At 41.3% G+C, this 17,175-nt stretch overlaps 1 protein-coding gene across 1 annotated transcript; it reads left to right on the top strand.

Annotated features, from left to right (window-relative positions):
* Positions 1-9,040: 9,040 nt before the first annotated feature.
* On the top strand, positions 9,041-16,237 carry NT5C1B (5'-nucleotidase, cytosolic IB). The gene is made up of 6 exons (XM_068678665.1): positions 9,041-9,333; positions 9,795-9,962; positions 12,753-12,882; positions 13,269-13,391; positions 14,100-14,284; positions 15,302-16,237. The coding sequence occupies exons 1-6, from the start codon at positions 9,223-9,225 to the stop codon at positions 15,638-15,640; spliced, it is 1,056 nt and encodes a 351-aa protein (XP_068534766.1). The 5' UTR covers positions 9,041-9,222; the 3' UTR covers positions 15,641-16,237.
* The last annotated feature ends 938 nt before the right edge of the window (positions 16,238-17,175 follow it).

Genomic DNA, 17,175 nt, shown 5'->3' with positions numbered 1-17,175 from the left:
TTAGAGATATAAATATCACTAGGAACTCTGTGATATAGCAGAAATGAATGGATAGACTGGAGAACAAATGGTACCAGTAACGATAAGTGCTAATTACTTCTGGATGTGATAAACAACAGATTTCATCACACATCTGGATGGATAAGAAACAATGTTATTTTTACTTGATTGGTATAAATGGTGAGGATGTTAAAGAAGCAGTATCTACAGTGATAGATATAGATAGCTTTTTGTCAGACAATTATTAATTGAGATGGCTGAAAATAAATTGAAGATCCTAAGTGGCATTCAAGGCTTTAAGTCAGAACTAGAAGGAAGGAAAAAATACATCTATGGAAACAAATGTAGAATAAAATGTGAAATAGTTTAACAGAGGCAGGTCATGCAAGAATAAATATTCTTTCATTAGTATCTTATTTTTATACAGAGGAAGTACTTTTAAAATAATTTTCTTGAAGGTCTGTGGAAAAATTTATTTTGGTTATATGATTTGACAATGTATTTTATGCATTATTACTGAATCATTTTATTATATTAGTGTGGAGAAGAAATAAGTAAATGGACATAGAGAAACCCATTGGCTGCTGGTAATTATTCCTGAGTCATTCATTAATCTGATCTTATTTATTTTTTGTTAATGACCTCAGTCTTTTCTGGTTTTGAGAAGTCAGCAAATTTTGTCAGGTTCAATTCTATTTGTTCAGTAGGGTTGGATGGCATTGAAAAATAACAAATTAAAAATGAGATGAAATTTAATGGTACAAGATCCTTAAGTTAAGAAAGATAGAAATCCATCATCTCATTGTTTAACAAAAGCTGTTAATAAAGAAATAAAGACAATTAGTAAATGTGTCTGAAATGCAATTAGTATATACTAAGAGACACAGAAGTCAAGTCTTAGAAGGAGCTCAAATTTTTATTCCTTTGTAATTGCTTATTAACAGTTTTTTGAGACACAGTTCTTTTTCTAGTTGGAAAGTAGAGAAAATTTGTGTGAATAAGCCTTTTTAACAGTTTTCTCACTTCAACAGAGAACAAAAGAAATCTAATTGGTTTTAAAATATATATTGTTAGACTCTTAGATAATGTGAATTCAAGGAAATAGTCTCAGGTAATTTGTTCTTTGTTTCTTTTTCTACTCTCTATGTGACAATATTTTGTTACACAAACTGAAATTTAGCCAGGCACCAGATTTTCAGCCTGAATTTTGTGACTAGTGTCCGGTAGTGGTTATTGCAGTAGTGCTGATGAGAGGTGAGTTTAGGACCAGCTCAGCCTTCTGACTTGGCAGTTGCACCTAGCATCATGCATTATTTACAGTAATCTTTTCAGCTCCTGCAAGCAGGTGGGGCAGAGTGAAGGAAGCTCTGCTCTCTGCCCTCTACAGTCTATCAGTCTGAGTGTCTCCAAACTCTCCTCTCATTCCTATTCCACAGTGATTCACCAAACTTAAAAACACCAACAACCCTTCCCATCTTCCTGTATGAAATAAAAAAGCATCTCCAGGGTGCAAGAGAAGCCTTCAGTGGAATGAACTGCACATACCTCTCTCTCACAGAGGAAGCCCATAATGATTGCATCTAACCTGAAAACTTCTGCACCAGAAGGAAATTACAGTGCAAGGAGGACAAGCAGTTTATGTGTTTTTTTCCAAAGTCAGGAGCTGAGGTTGATAATATAACTCAGATAACCCAGTTATATGATGCAAGGCCTACTGAAAACCCTCTGAGTTTATCTTTTTGTTCCGTGATTTTATAGCAGTATGTAAAATGAGGGTTTGGTTTTCTGATGTAGACACATTATATATTGTAAAATCCTCCTTCTGGAAACCTTGCTTTCATATTATTACTGTTGTTGCTATTCTTGTCATTACTTCTCTTATTGCTATCTTTCCATGCCCTCAAGAAAAAAATTGAAAACAGAGAAATGTAAACATGACTTTGATGTAAATAATACAACTTGAAAAGTGCATTCAAGGGAACTGAAAGCAGACTGCTGGAGTATTTCCTACCTTGATGCATGAATAGTGCTGTACCGTGTTGTGAACAGATGTATGTGTCTATGTGTCTGAGGAACATTTTAAGCCACATGACAAAAGGAGGAGCATAGTGAAAGGAGCTTTGAGTGTGGGTCTCACCCTTGGCTGCAGGTTAGTCCCACAAACTCACCAATGTCTGATGCCCCTCATGCCAGGCAATTCCCATTAGTGGCCACAATAACCAGGTCACCACAGTTTTCTTGGAAATGTGTGGGCCACATGCAGAAGAATTAAGGCACTGCTTTGCAAATGCCTGAAATATCTGGCTACGAAAAGGCATGAGGAAAAGGGCAACTGTGCAAGCCTCACACAATGCTTGAGCTTGGAGATGTCTGCAAAAATCATCTTCCTTCTACTGAAAGGACTCAAGAGGAGGAGAGGAGGGATGTCATATGGGGAACACCTTCCTGTGTGTTCCTACAGGATCAAACACAACAGCTCCCCAGTGCTTTTTGAGGCCCTTGGTAACTAGCATAACACAAACAATAACACATTATCATCATTTTTAGTCCTGATTCACTTTCTCCCAGATGCTTAACTTGCCAAAAGGAGGGAGGGGACCTGAACCATAAATGGGATACACATTCCCTGCAAATGAGAGTCACACTGTAACTTAAGTAACAGGCACATCGTGTGCAGGTTGCTGACAGGTTTGAAGCCATAACTTAGAGAAGCTCTAAATCTCCTCCTGTATTTATACCTCTGGCTCCTCTTTTCCCCTCAGGAGTGCTACACTAATCACTTGCAATCCTCTTCTTGGAACTGGATGGTAGCTCTCCACAGTCGAAAGCACTCTAACTACAATTAAAGCTTGCCTCCCTTATTAATAGGTGTAATCACATCATTCCATACCACTTGGAGCAATTTGTACTTTTTTTCTGGCTATACCCCAACTCTTTGTTACCCAAGAACGCTTAGAAAATTTTATTTTATTATTATTAATATATATATGTATATATATATATTTATCCTCAAATTCAAGGCTTTGTCCTCAAAGGCTGTAAAAGAGGGGCTGGCTACATACACAAAAATCTTGTCTCCCAGCCTGCTACATAGATCCCATTATTTGTGAGTTACACCATGGGGGAAGAGTAGAGTGAGACTTTCTATATATGTAAAGAGGAAATGCAGATGTTCCGTTTTAGCAAAGCTGTAGATCTGTTTTTCCCAACGTATTTGTGAAAGGCAGCCAGTGCCATAATGCAGCCTGTGGATGTTTTCACTCTGAATGCTCTGGTTTTTCACTGCTACTGCTGCACAAAGCCTGTGGGACCATTCTGTTGTCACATCAGGGACTGTGCAGTCTCCTCCATTCGTGGCACTCAAGCACACACTTTGTTTGAGACCTTGTTTGGTTCAGGAAATGGGTGGGACACCACACTTTACTTGGATGGCTTTTCTATATATGCCACCAAGGGGGCAGGAGAAACATTTCTGACAGTCTTGTTTGTTCTCTCTCTCTCTCTTTTTTTGAGGGGTCAAATATAATGAGCAAAGCACAACAGGGATTGAGTGAGATATCTTTGGTGGTTTTGTACAAGCACATGAAAATATGAGCAGTCTTTTACAATATGATTTTCTCATTAAACAATATAACAATTGAATACTTAACTTGGACTCTCATATGACTTTACAGCTAAATCATTGGGTGTTTAATGCAAAATAGAACATGTAATTACCTGAGCGAATATCAGAATAGTTTAACTTGCTTTATTACGGAAAAATGAATCAATAGCGTTTCAGCATTTATGTCTCTGTGTTGCCCAGACTTATCCCTGTGTGGTGCTGTTTGCTTGGCTGGAGCCTCCATTTATTTCTATTATCAAGGAGATAATTGGTGCATAATAGAAAAACATTTAAACAACTATCTCTATTACACAGAGCTGAATTTAAATTAAGGGGGTTTTTGTGCTTTTTACTCAGCGGGAACTAGGAACACATGGGATTTGCATGTATAACATATCAACCTTTTATGTAATTTATGGTTGTTTTGAAATGCAAATATTCTTCTGTTTCAGCTTCTGTTTCACAATCTTACAGCACTAAGTGCCTACAGAATAATTCCAGTACTGCAAAGTCATATACTGACCATCTAAACATGTTATTATTGCTATTGTTTTCAGTGATGGTAGTTGTGTTGTTGTTGTTTTGTTGTTGTTGTTTTAATACAGTACGCATTGATATAATTATTTTGTGATAGCATAGCATATTCACCTTTTCTGAGCTTTTTCTGACCTTGGACCATTTCTGACCATAGTGAGTGCTATGCCTCCTCATAGCAAACCTCTGTACTTGCACTGGATTGAGTTTTGGTTGTCATCTAACCTGTCACATGGAATGAGTGATGAAGATGGAATAGATTGCCTTAGAATAATATAAGATCTCTATCACTATGTGATTTATGTTGCTGTTGCAAATGAGTGTGTTAGTACAGTATCACAGTGTGATGCCATACAGTTCTGCATTCCTGTTTTGCTTCATTAACCTAGAGAAATTGAAAGGTAGGAGAAGAGAGAAAATGGAAACCACTGCTGAAATGGCCTGCACTACTATGAGATGCACAAGAAAACATCATGAGATGAAAAAGGAAAGCAAGTAGTTTAATACAATGGGAAGATTTCTTCAGTGTACACAAATAAATGTCTCCAAGGCATGATGCAGCTTCACCATACAAATCTTTGACTCAAACCAACTACTTTTTGTCATTTTTGCCTGTGTTAGACTAAGTTTGATCAACAGGAGGTGGTGATTTTACTCAGGTGGGCAGCTGAGCTCCACCACAACTGCTTTCTCACTCTCTCTCTCCTCAAAGAGGAAGGGGGAGAAAATACAACACAGAGAACTCGAGGTTTGAGATGAGAAAGGTTTGATTAAAGGGAAAGGAAATAGGGAGAAAAAGAAACCACAGAAACAGTAAGTCCGCGCGGAAGCACAGAGAGAAGGGAAAAATTATTCTCTACTTCCCATCAACGAGCGATGTTCGGCCACATCCTGGGAAGCAGGGCCTCAAAACGCGTAGTGGTTGTTAAGGAGGAACAGCCCCCTCCCCCACGAGAGCCCCCCCTTTTATTGCTGAGTGTGACATCAGGTGTTATGGAATATCCCTGTGGTTGGTTTAGATCAGCTGCCCTGGCGATGTCCCCTCCCCATCACTTGCCCACCCCCAGCCTGCTGGCTCTTGGGGGCTTGGAAGGAGTCCTGATGCTGTGCCAGCACTACGCAGCAATAGACACAACACTGGAGTGATATCAGTGCTGTTCCAGTTACGAGTGCAGAGCACAGCACTGTGTGGGCTGCTGCAGGGAAAGGTGACTCCAGCTCAGACAGACCCAACACACAGTCTGATGTCCATATTGAGAATTTGTAGGAAACAGAAAACAAACATTAAAAACTTAAAAATTGTTAATATAAAGGGATAACTTTTATATAATTAGGTTGTGAATTCTACAATTACATTAAAAGTAATTGTATTACCTACAAGCAGAAGGATTTTCCAGATGTAATGTGACAGTGTTGCCACACATTTTACCATGGTAGGCTGACCTAGATCAAAACCCTCTTCGTGTTCTCTCCTTCTGGGAAAACCCCACACGCAAGTCCTGGGGTCTGACCATGAAAAAACAGAATGCATACATGAAGGAAAGGTCAATGTAATCACAGCTTGAAGTGACCCTGACATGACTCTGGATTAGGCCCCAGAGACAAATGTCTGTGATATAATCATGCACATACGCTTTAGCATCTATATGTATAAAGGGAGAAAAAGTCCTTGTATTGTGAGTCCTTTCTTGACTTTTGATCTCAGTGTTTTAACTATTTGGAAATTTTTCACCTTCTTCCAGATAGAAGTAAGTATAAAACAAACAAATATAAAACATAACAACAAAACAAAAACAACCAAGCAACAACAACAACACACATACTTTTCATTAATAATGCACTTTGAGGTCCTTCTTGAAATCTTATTCAGTGGTAGTTCTTAGTATTGGAAAGGTATATACTGCTCAGGCAGGGGAACTTCTAAAAATTCTGCTATTTATAAGAGACCAGGGCATATACATGGCTTACATTTGCTGTACAGTTCTTAGCCAAAAAAAAAAAAAAAAAAAAAAAAGTGTATACAAAGAGAGCACCAGACATTCTTTTTTGTTTGTTTTAATACAAATGCCCTACAACTTTACAAATTAATGGGTGATAGCAGAAAATTCTTTCCTTTTCTAGTTTAGCTCAGAAACCACAAAGTCATTCAATTTTGGATCCATTCCTATTCTCAGACTCCCCAGGAGATTTAGTAAAAGCAAGACATAACTCTTTACTGGAACTTCATGGGCATTACCACATTTTTTAGATGTAGATAAGGCTGCTACATTCTGCATTTGGAAAGTCAAGACTTCATTTATAAGGTGCTGAAGCTGGAAGGCTTTCATGTTGGGCCTTAAGTTCACAATCTCCAGCAGAAGAGGAAATGGAGGGTATGTCAGCAGCAAGCAGCAGAGCACAGAACAGAGCCATCTCAGCTCAGTGCATATGTTCACACAGTTGAGTGCTATGTAGAGATACCGTGTGGGTCCAGAGAGCAAAATATTTATGTTAGCATAGCATTGCTTTCAGCAGCAGCACTTCAACAGCACTGCTTGGGCCCAGAACCAAGTTGCCATCTTTTACATTTTCAGATGTATTGCAAAGGAGTCTTCATTGCTTGAGTGATGACTTTTTTTTTCTTTTCTTTTCTTTCTTTTTCTTTTTTTCCCTTGGCAGACAGAGCAAAAATAAACCAAAGAATGTGCTTGAGGAGCCCTGATCTTGCTCCTGAGTACGTGCAGGGAGCTGGCGAACACAGCATAAGCATTCAGCCTGGGTGCTACTCTGTGAAATGCACTGCCATGGGTTGAAGCAGAGATGACATTGCTGCTTTGTACCCATCAGAGAACTCTTTCTGATTCCTCCTGCTCTCTTCCTGCAAGCAATTCATCCACATGCAGTATTTAACCAGTAATAAATGCATGGATAGAATTTTCCTAGAGGTCATATTAGGTTAAGTGTTTGGGCAGGGCAGTGGTGGTGACTGGGGCCAGTCTACGTGTTGAATCTCTTTTGTTAGCTTCTTGCCTAGCTACTCAGCCTGATCACAGGCTTGCAGCTGCTCATGGAGAAAAGCACTGCAAGCAGCAAAGTGCCTGACCTGACTGCAGGAAGGGGAGCAGGTGTTTTCAGCAGCGTATGTCACACTACAGCTCTGAATACAGACACAAGAGGATCAAAATTCAAGGAAAACAAGTACATCTATCAATAGCAGAGCCACTAAAACCAGATTCGCTCAGAAGAGTCCAGCAGAGGGCCACAAAGATGATACAGGGCCTGAAGCATCTTCCCTATGAGGAAAGGCTGAGAGACCTGGGGTCTGTTCAGCCTGGAGAAAAGAAGACTGAGAGGGGATCTCATCAATATGTATAAATACCTGATGTGTGGGAGACAGAGGGATTTGGCCAACCTCTTTTCAGTGGTTTGTGGGGACAGGACAAGGGGCAATGGCCATAAAATGGAGCACAGAAAGTTCTGCACTAACATGAGAAAGAACTACATGGTGAGGGTGACGGAGCACTAGGGCAGGCTGCCCAGGGAGGTTGTGGAGTCTCCTTCTCTGGAGATATTCAAGGCCCATCTGGACGCCTACCTGGGTAGCCTGCTCTAAGGAACCTGCTTTGGCAGGGGGTTGGACCCAATGATCTTTCAAGGTCCCTTCCAACCCCTTCAATTCTGTGATTTGGTGATTCTGTGATTTGTTATGCCTTTTACATTGTGTCAGGACAATAAACACTTAAAATAATCCTAACTCCTCTCTTCACATCTGTCCTCCCAAGGTGGTACTCTCAGGTAATGTCCATGCACCTCACATGTTTAGCCCCCCTTCCCCAGTTTGGTCAAGTCCCATTTCACATCTTACACCCAGAGCTCACCACTTCCCTGCTTCCAGAACCCTCCCTGCTCAGCAGGGCAAAGATTTGGAGAAGGCAGACAGACACAGAGCATTAATTTGCTACTATATAGTAGAAGAATAAGGAGATAAATATGTTGCCTTTGCAGTACAGCCTTTTCCAACAGTAGGGCAACAAATCGCATGATGCTGTTGATGGTCATTAAATGTTTTAGGAATTTAAATCTCTCTGAGATCTTAATCCTTCCGTCAAATTCATTTGGAACTGGACATCACTAGGGAGTGATGGACAGATGGTATAATCACATAAGCCTCCTGTCACTGGGAAACCACATTTAAAAATAAAGAAAGAAATTAAAGTAGCAGAAATAATTATGCCTTTTGGAGAATGCATGGAGGCAGAAAGACTTGATGTAATTTGCTGAAGATTATGCAACAGTCAGGGTCAGAAGCGATATTTAGGGTTTCCCTTGCCACTGAGACACTGAGTCACTGGCTACGAGCAGCAGCAAAGGCTGTTGGTCTGCTGAGCCAGACCCCATACAAGCCAAGGAGAAAAAACACTTCCTTCCTCATTTCCCATTATCACCTCCAGCTCCTCAGTTTGGGGGGATTTTGCTGTGGTTCAGACAAGCCAGAAACATTTTAGAGGTATGTAGTAGATAAGCAGCCCATATTACGTAAGTACCCTTGTGTGGGATTCTGGTTTTTAGGACAGCCCAATTCACCTGCCAGAATAGAAGTTCATTGTGCACACTGACTTTGAACAAAACACTATAAGATTACTGTTTTTAAGAGGTGTTTTCAGCCTTGTTGTATGGAACAGTGGACCCCAAGCCATCGCCAACCATCCCGTTTTGACGCCCAGAAACATTATCACTATGTTTTTTAAGGAATCTCCTACAAATTTCCTGCTGCTGATATTAAAGCAATTAAACCACAGCATCGAAATAATAAATCTGAGAGCGCTGTGGCTATAGGAGGCTGGCTTCTAACAGCATCTTGCAGCGTGGGGCAGGGAGGGCGCGATGAGGCGAGATGCGGCGGCCCTGCTGACCCACGGGGCGGGTGCTGCGGAGCCGTGCCGTGCCGTGCCGTGCCGGGGGAGGGCCGTGCCCGACACAGAGCGAAAGGGAAAGCCACAACCCGGCCTCCTTCCAGCTGCCCGAGCGGGGCGGAGCGGCCTCCGCCGCTTCCCGGTCCTGGGCTCCGGCCGCGCCCGCTCGGCGCTGCCCCGACCCCGGGAGCCATGAGCGGCTCCGGGCCGGAGCAGGAGGAGGCCGGGCTGCAGGAGGACGAGAGGGACTGGGCGGCGGCCAAGGCGTTTTACGAAAACCTGGTCTCCAAAAAACCCCGGCCGGTGAGAGCGGGAGGGATGGGGATTGGGGAGGGGGTAGGGCTGGAAGGGGCTTGGACGGGACTGGAAGGGGGGGGAGGAAGAGGCTTAGGGTGGGGAGGACGGGGCTTAGGGGGGTATGACGGGGCTGGAGGGGTGATGAAGGGGCTTTTTTTTGTTGTTGGGAGGGATGCCAGGACTTGGAGGGGGATGCCGGGGCTGGAAGGCCTTGGAGGGAGGAGGACGGGGCTTGGGGAGGGGACTCGGGGCTTGGGGGGGGGGACACGGGGCTAGAAGGGTGTCGGGACTTTAGTGGGGCGCCGGCGCTTGGAGGGGGGGGCAGGGCTGTGGGGTGGGGATGCCAGGATTTAGGGGGCGAGGGGGGAGGAATGCTGGGGCTTGTGGGGGTGCCGGGACTTGGGGGGAGGATGAAGCTAAGGTGCTGGGTCTGGGGGTGCCGACGCTACCCTCCTCTCGCTCGGCAGCCCAAGCCCCAGCACGCCATCACCGTGGCCGTGTCGTCCCGAGCTCTCTTCGACCTGGTGGAGGAGCGTCGGATCTACGAGGAGCAAGGGGTGGAGAAGTACGTGGAGTACCAGCAGCAGAACGAGAACGTCACCCTCAAGCCTGGGCCAGCTTTCCACTTCGTTAAGGTACGCCGGCAGGCTCGGGAGGCGGGTGCTGAGGATGCTGCGAGGCCGAATTTCGGGAAGAGGAGGAGCCCGCAGCCTTCTTAGGACGGGGATAATCCTGCCCCTGGGAAACGTTCCCCAAGCGGAGAACACGCCTTGGCCGGGGAGCCTGAAATCGGCATCCTCAGCGCAGCAGCCTGACACTGTGGGTGCTCGTAGCACTCTCACTGCCCTCCTCCCGCAGCATCCCCCGGCGTGTCCCCTTCCTTTTAAGATCATTTTCAGTTAAGACAGACCCCCAAATGGTTTTAAGGATGTTGCAACCTCTTCCCCTAAAAAGGAAAGGAAAAAAAAAACAACACACAAACCCCTTACTTCCTAATTTCAATTTCACTTTTTTTGTCCCACTTACAGCTATGATTAAAGACAGTGTTGGCTCAACAGGGAACGATTTACTATATTCAGAAATGATTGATTTTTTTTGTCAGCTTTAATTTTTTTTCCTCGCTTTCTTCTCATGAGACCCCACCTAGGGCACTGCATTCTGGTCTGGGGCCTCCAACATAAGAAGGGTACTGAACTGTTGGAATGAGTCCAGAGGAGGGTCACGAGGATGATCAGAGGCCTGGAGCACCTCTCCTAGGAAGAAAGGCTGAGGGAGTTGGGGTTGTTCAGCCTGGAGAAGACAAGTGTCCAGAGAGACTTTACAGCGGCCTTCCTCTACCTAAAGGGGGTTGCAGAAAAGCCAGGGAGGGACTCTCTGTCAGAAGTGAAGTGACAAGGGGTAATGGCTTTAAGTTAAAAGAGGGTAGGTTTAGATTAGATATAATACTATGAGGGTGGTGAAGCAGTGGAACAAGTTGCCCAGAGAAGCTGTGGATGCCCCATTCCTGGAAGTGTTCAAGGCCAGGCTGGATGGGGCTTTGGGCAACCTGGTCTGTTGAGAGGTGTCCCTACCTGTGACAGGGCAGTTGGAACTAGATGGTTTTTAAGGTCCTTTCCAACTCAAACCATTCTATTATTCTTTCTCATCCTGGAAATTGTTCTTGAGGACCAGCAATAGACGCCCGGTTGGGAGTTGAGGTTTAAGCACAGGTGAAATTGAATACTTTGCTGTCATTGCACAAGATAAGAGAAATGCCCAAGGCAAACAGCCTCTGGCATGGAAAGGAGGTTGGCTTAGCAAAAATGAAAAAAATAAAATAAAATATGTACGATTTTGAGAAACACATGTTTTAGTGGGACTGATTTGAAAAAAAAAAATTAGGTGTTCAAGTTTGTTGGATGCTTATTTCTACTTGGAGACCAAGAAGACCTACAGAAATAGTATATTTTTTTGTTTGGATTCCTTTACTGAGATCTTTAAGATAATAACTTAAATACATTATATCTCAAGCTTGTAGCACTTAAGAACCCTTATCACAGGCCAGGATCTCCTTGGGCTGGGAACTGTACAGGCACTTGGACAAAAAATGGCATTCCTCTCTTCCACTCCCCCTTAATCTATAATACTTGAAGAAATTCTCAGTGTTCTAGAGTATTAGAAGAGAGTACCAAAAGGAAAAAAAGTGATGCTAAGGGTTTGTGACCAGATACTGAGATTTTTTCCTAGGCCTTATACCAGGCTCTCACTCACGGTTCTCCTAAGCCAAGTCCCACATGACATAGCCTTACTTTTTAAAGTGAGATTCCCAGAATTTAATTATAAAATCTACATTTTAATTCTTAACAACTGGTCTGGCTTTTTAATGCACCTTAATGAAAAACAGCCTGTTCTGGATTCATTTGATGATTCATTGTTGACTTTATTGCTGTAATCCCAAGGAATTCCATTCAAGGGCCAAGCTCCCAAAGTAGAGGTTTGTAAACCTAGAGCAAAAAGCAAGTCTTACTCCAAAAGGATACGATTCTAAATATAAGTTGAGATAAGATGGATACAGAGAGACAACCAGATGGAAGGTCAAGGAAATAAGAAGAATGCCAGCCTGTGAATATAGCGTGTTGGTCTATTAGCTTAAAAGAGATCTTGAATGAATCAAAACCTGTCTCATTCAGTAATTCAGTAAGAAATCTCCAAGGAAATCATGCTTGACTGGATATGATTTGATACTCGTTTCTTAAGGACAGTCTGACACCCAAGCTGTGTCAGTGAAATCTTTGCATAAGTATATGTCCCAAATTCACATTTGTTCATGAGAAACAAGCAGTTGCACATACAAATCTCTTTATACCTTCTCCTTGATTTCACAGCAACAATCTTTAAGTGGACAAGAAAATCTCTGGATACTACCATTCACCAGCAATGTTTTATTAAATTTATTAAGCAACATGAGTAGGAAGCATGAACATTTCTGAAAAAGAGACCTTTTCGGTTCCTGGGAAAAAAAATATTTGGTATCCAAAACAAAACAAAAACAATTCAGAGGGAGATTAGGTAGAACAAATTCAAGTTCAACATCTTAAGCTTAAAAAAGAATAAAAATAATAATACACAAATATTAATATGTATTCTGAAAATGTTCAACAGTGCATTAATATATTCCAGATTATTAAGGTGTCCCAAGAAAAAGGATTTCCATTATAATGTTAAATTCTGTAACTTTCAGCAAAAGAAACTTAGTTGCTTCCCTTCAAATAAGCCCAGGCAAACAGTTGCTGGGAGCAACAGAGCAGAAAGAAAGAAAACAAGTTCAGCAAGTTAAACATTCAGATATTTCTCATTCTCCTTCAAGACAGTCCTATCACTAAAGCCACAGCAATTAAGAAGGCACATTCCACTTGTCTATTGACTTCCACATTTCTAACCTGCAGGCATTGGAGCATGTCAATGCCCGGCTTCTTGAGCTATACCCTGATGATGAAGAAAGATTTGATATCGTTCTGATGACTAATAACCATGCCCAAGTGGGAGTGAGGCTTATAAACAGCATTAATCACTATGGTAAGTAAAATAAATACTACTTTGTAGAACTCCCTGTGGTTATATAATGAAATGCAGTGATTTTATTTATCCTGTTCTGACTTTAGTAAAAGCAGCTTCTTTGATATAGAGACCCATTCCTTAGGAGATGATATTTATTTTTGTGTGTCATAGTATGTGAGATATCCCCTCTGCTGTCATAGAGGGATTTGATGTGAAATTCTCAGGGAGGAAGGACTGATCAATCATAATTGATTTAAGTGTGTAACTTGTTGAAATTGCAGTGAACAGGATTGTCTTTTTTAAGCTTACTGTCAGTTGTAGGCTAGTGTTGTTCCTCACAGCTTCATTTTCCAGGTTTGTAGTGTTAAGGTGGAGTCAGCCTTGTCGTGCTGTTCTTGTTTCAGGCTTAACAATTGAACGCTTCTGCATGACGGGAGGAAAAAGCCCTATTGGTTACCTGACTGCGTATCTTACCAACCTATACCTCTCAGCAGACTCTGAAAAAGTGCAAGAAGCTATAGAAGCAGGTTTGAATCGTCCTTTTTTGTTTATTTGTTTTCTTTCATCTGGTCTTGTTAAAAACAAATCTAGTAATGGTGTGTCTCTCACAGAAAGTAGTGCCACTTCATCAAATCAGAATGCCACTGCTGTGCATGCCACTAACTTTGTACTGTTACCTAATCAGATAACATCAGGTTATTTCTCTGCATTTTTCCCTCTGACCTTTCAGCTTGCTGATAATGATATCTTTATCAGCCTCTACCTCTGTCGCACCTTTCTGTCCCTCCCATGCTGCCAGTGTACAGGAAGTGAATTCCTGTGTGCACTGGTTTGTCGCTCCCTATTCAACATCTGTTTGAGTTGAGTCATCTGTTTGATAGGAGTTACAAAAGCTGACTTCTGTGTTCTACAAGAAGAAGAAAAAAAAGTTTGACTTTACAGTCTTATTGGAATTTCATGCTTTGTCTCATTTGTAGTACACCTTGGGGACCAGGTTTGTGGGTTGCATGGAACTGGAAATAAGCATGTCTAAGAAGCTATGCCAACAGGACAGCTTCCATGCAGATGTGTTAGAGAACAGCCATTACAAAACAACTTCAGGGATGGTTTCTGCTCCCTGTGTGAAAAGGTCACCACAAATAAACCCACAAATAAGCTATTAGAACTAAACTACTGGTCACTTTATGAATGACTTTGCAGGACTTGCCAAGTGAAGTTCTCTGATACACTTTCAGGCATTGCATCAGCTACCATGTTCACTGCCAACAAGGATGTCGCTTATTCGGATACACAGCTGAGGGTGGCATTCGACGGGGATGCAGTTCTCTTTTCTGATGAATCAGAACAGATTGTCAAAGAGCAAGGATTAGATAAATTTTTTGAACATGAACAGCTGAATGAGAATAAGCCTCTTGCACAGGTTTGTACTTCTTAAATCAAAGAGTTTTCAAAACATTTTTTTAAAATTCTCATTACTACTGTATTTCTTCAGTTTCCCCAGTGTGTATGCATTAATCATTGTGGAAGCTGAATTATCATTTCATTGCCATATTTATGTCCTTTTTCAAGGATAATCTTTAAAATCCATGTTTGACACAAAAGAGGCCAGTAAGGCAGTCCTTTCATCAGATCTCTCACTTCACTGAGAAAAACTGCATATATGAGACAGTGGCTTACAGTTATATTATAATTATATTCATTATAAAAAGGAAAGATTGCTACCAATTTCCTCGATTTTTTTAATTATGTTGTGTAGGTAATGTTAATTCCAAACACTGGGATACTAAGGTTGCTGAAGCGAGGTGATATTTTTGCTTATTCTCAAGTAGAACTATGACATTTGTCTAAAAAACACAAAAATTTTAAAATTAGCTTAAAATAAAAATCCCCCCGCTACTATTGTTAACAATGGTATAAATAAAAAATAAAAGCTTGATCATTTGAAAGTACTGGACAGTGCAATATATTGCAAGTTGACACTAAATATTATTTACTACTTTTAATCAGGGTGTAATGTCATTAATCTGTAATGACATTGGTGACATATGTAATTAGGTCTGCTGTTGTGTTTTGTACAGGCAACTGATTGCACCTTGTGGATCATAGGAAAATGAGTTCAGTGCTTTCATAGAATATAGTATTAATGACTGTAGTTTTAACTTTATAATGTGAGAGATCTTGTAAGCTCTGTATTGTAAAGATCTTGTAAGTAATGAGAATCGGTTTCCTACTGATCACACCATGTAGGATTATGGTTTTAACTTTTTTCCAATTCCTAGTGTGTGCAGACCCACTTAGAAATAGTTCATACAGAGATTGCTATATTTATCATAGCATTAAAGAAAGAATTTTGTTTGTAACTGGCAATCTGGAAGAAAGCACAGACTTTGAGAACTGTGGGAAAATATTTATTATGCTTCTGGTATTTTGTACTCAGGGTCCTTTGAAGGGCTTTCTGGAAGACCTAGGGAAACTCCAGAAGAAGTTCTATGCAAAAAATGAACGATTAAATTGTCCAATAAGGACCTTCCTTGTCACAGCCAGAAGTGCAGCAAGTTCTGGAGCCCGAGTCCTGAAGACTCTACGTAGCTGGGGTCTGGAGATTGATGAGGCGCTGTTCTTAGCAGGAGCTCCTAAGGGACCGATCCTGGTGAAAATACGTCCTCACATTTTCTTTGATGACCAGATGTTTCACATCGAAGGAGCGCAGAAGTTAGGCACCATAGCTGCACACGTTCCCTATGGCATTGCTCAGAAATACCAAAAGTCTGCGTGACTGGATGGCACCATCAAAGATAAGGTTCTTGATGCAGCCAGCCTCTAATATACCAATAGCTCTTTCTGAAAACCTCTATTTGTGTACTATAAGCACTTTGTTGAAAGATTTGACTTCTGGCTAGAACAACCTCTAGAGGAAATATTTTTTAATATTGTTCAGTTTTTAATAGAGTTATTTTAATAGCACTCTAAAGCAGTTTAAGGTTTTTGGTTTGTTTGTTTACCTGTCTGGATACAACACTGTGTTTTTGATATTACAGAACGATTTGTACTGGTTTTATAGTTTGAAACATATTTTGAGAGACAGAGCAGTTATATTTTCTCTAAAAAGCTGCTGATGGGTAATTTATAAGAAAAAACATGCTGCATATATAGCCCTTACTGTTTATTTCTGAAATTACCAAAAGCACAGTTTGCCTGTATGTTGTTACCTGTTGTTTCTTTCCTTGTTAGATATGTATTCAGTAGTTTTGTTGCCATGAGGTTTCAGCTACTATGGGTCTCCAGTGAAATGTTAGCTTATTTGATATTGTTTACAGGAACCCTTTATTTTTCTATATTGATTTCCTACTGTAATAAAGCTGGCTTTACAGAACATTGTGATTTGTCTATGTAGAAATTTGAGTATAATTTCCTATGCAAAATGAATTTGTGTGATCAGTATCTCTCTGCCTCTTCCCTCTCTGAGGTAGGTAGAACCAGAACTGACTGCTTTCAGCCCATAAGAGTGAGAGGTCTCAAAGACACTTAAATTCTAACAGATTTTATGTAAATATAGAGCTGGAAAGAAGTCAGAGATGCTATGAGTATCTTGACTGAGGCGAAGAACGAAGTATTAGAGCATACCTTTAAAACAACAGAGGATCTACACTGAAATACCACTGTTGATGGAACTACTTGTTTCTTAGCTAGATTCATTTAGGTTTTACAGCTGTTCTGCGATCTGCATTGACTAAGTTTGGCAACCTTGGATGAATTTCCAGGGGACAGGTTTCTGTTGCAACATGAATTTGGGTAAAATTACACCATATGTCTATCCTACCTCTTTTGTGCTGAGTTCTTGTATCTCAGTGTCATCCACGTATTTGAGTGCCTTCCAAATGACACAGCTAACATCTGTCAGGTGGTGTTTGTTCTCTTTCCCTCCCCAGTGGAACAAGTGTCCTGCTTTATTTTCATTGTTGCTGTGTATTTATACCAGAAGAGACAAAACCAAAAGAATGTGTTTTGCAGTGGGAGTAGCTGATGGTGAAGGCTTTGTGGTGATCTGTGGTGCCTGAGGGAATTCACTCCAGAATCTCATGTTAGCCTCTGAGAAAGTGTGGTGTCTTCTGTCCAGATGAACTGTCCTGTTATTGCAGAAAGCTTCACTGCATTCATTGTGGTTTCCCTCCCAGAAACCTAGGCAATCTTTTAAATGCTCTTTTCTTTGAAAAGTTCTTTGAAGGAAGAACTGTTTCCAATGTTCTTTGAAAACAGAGATGAAAGCCTTGATCCCATATGAAACTTGAATTGGGAGCATTGGAAAGGTTT

This window comes from Anas acuta, chromosome 3, assembly GCF_963932015.1.
Source record: "Anas acuta chromosome 3, bAnaAcu1.1, whole genome shotgun sequence".
Taxonomy (NCBI): Eukaryota; Metazoa; Chordata; class Aves; order Anseriformes; family Anatidae; genus Anas; species Anas acuta.
The sequence above is the reverse complement of the archived record's forward strand: the minus strand, read 5'-3'. Positions and strand labels throughout refer to the sequence as shown.

Bases quoted from the DNA above. Each gene is read 5' to 3' on its own strand.
- NT5C1B (XM_068678665.1), top strand. From the start codon at position 9,223: ATGAGCGGCTCCGGGCCGGAGCAGGAGGAGGCCGGGCTGCAGGAGGAC. The intron at 13,392-14,099 runs GTTTGAATCGTC...ATACACTTTCAG, and splicing joins GCAAGAAGCTATAGAAGCAG to GCATTGCATCAGCTACCATG. The intron at 14,285-15,301 runs GTTTGTACTTCT...TTTTGTACTCAG, and splicing joins AGAATAAGCCTCTTGCACAG to GGTCCTTTGAAGGGCTTTCT.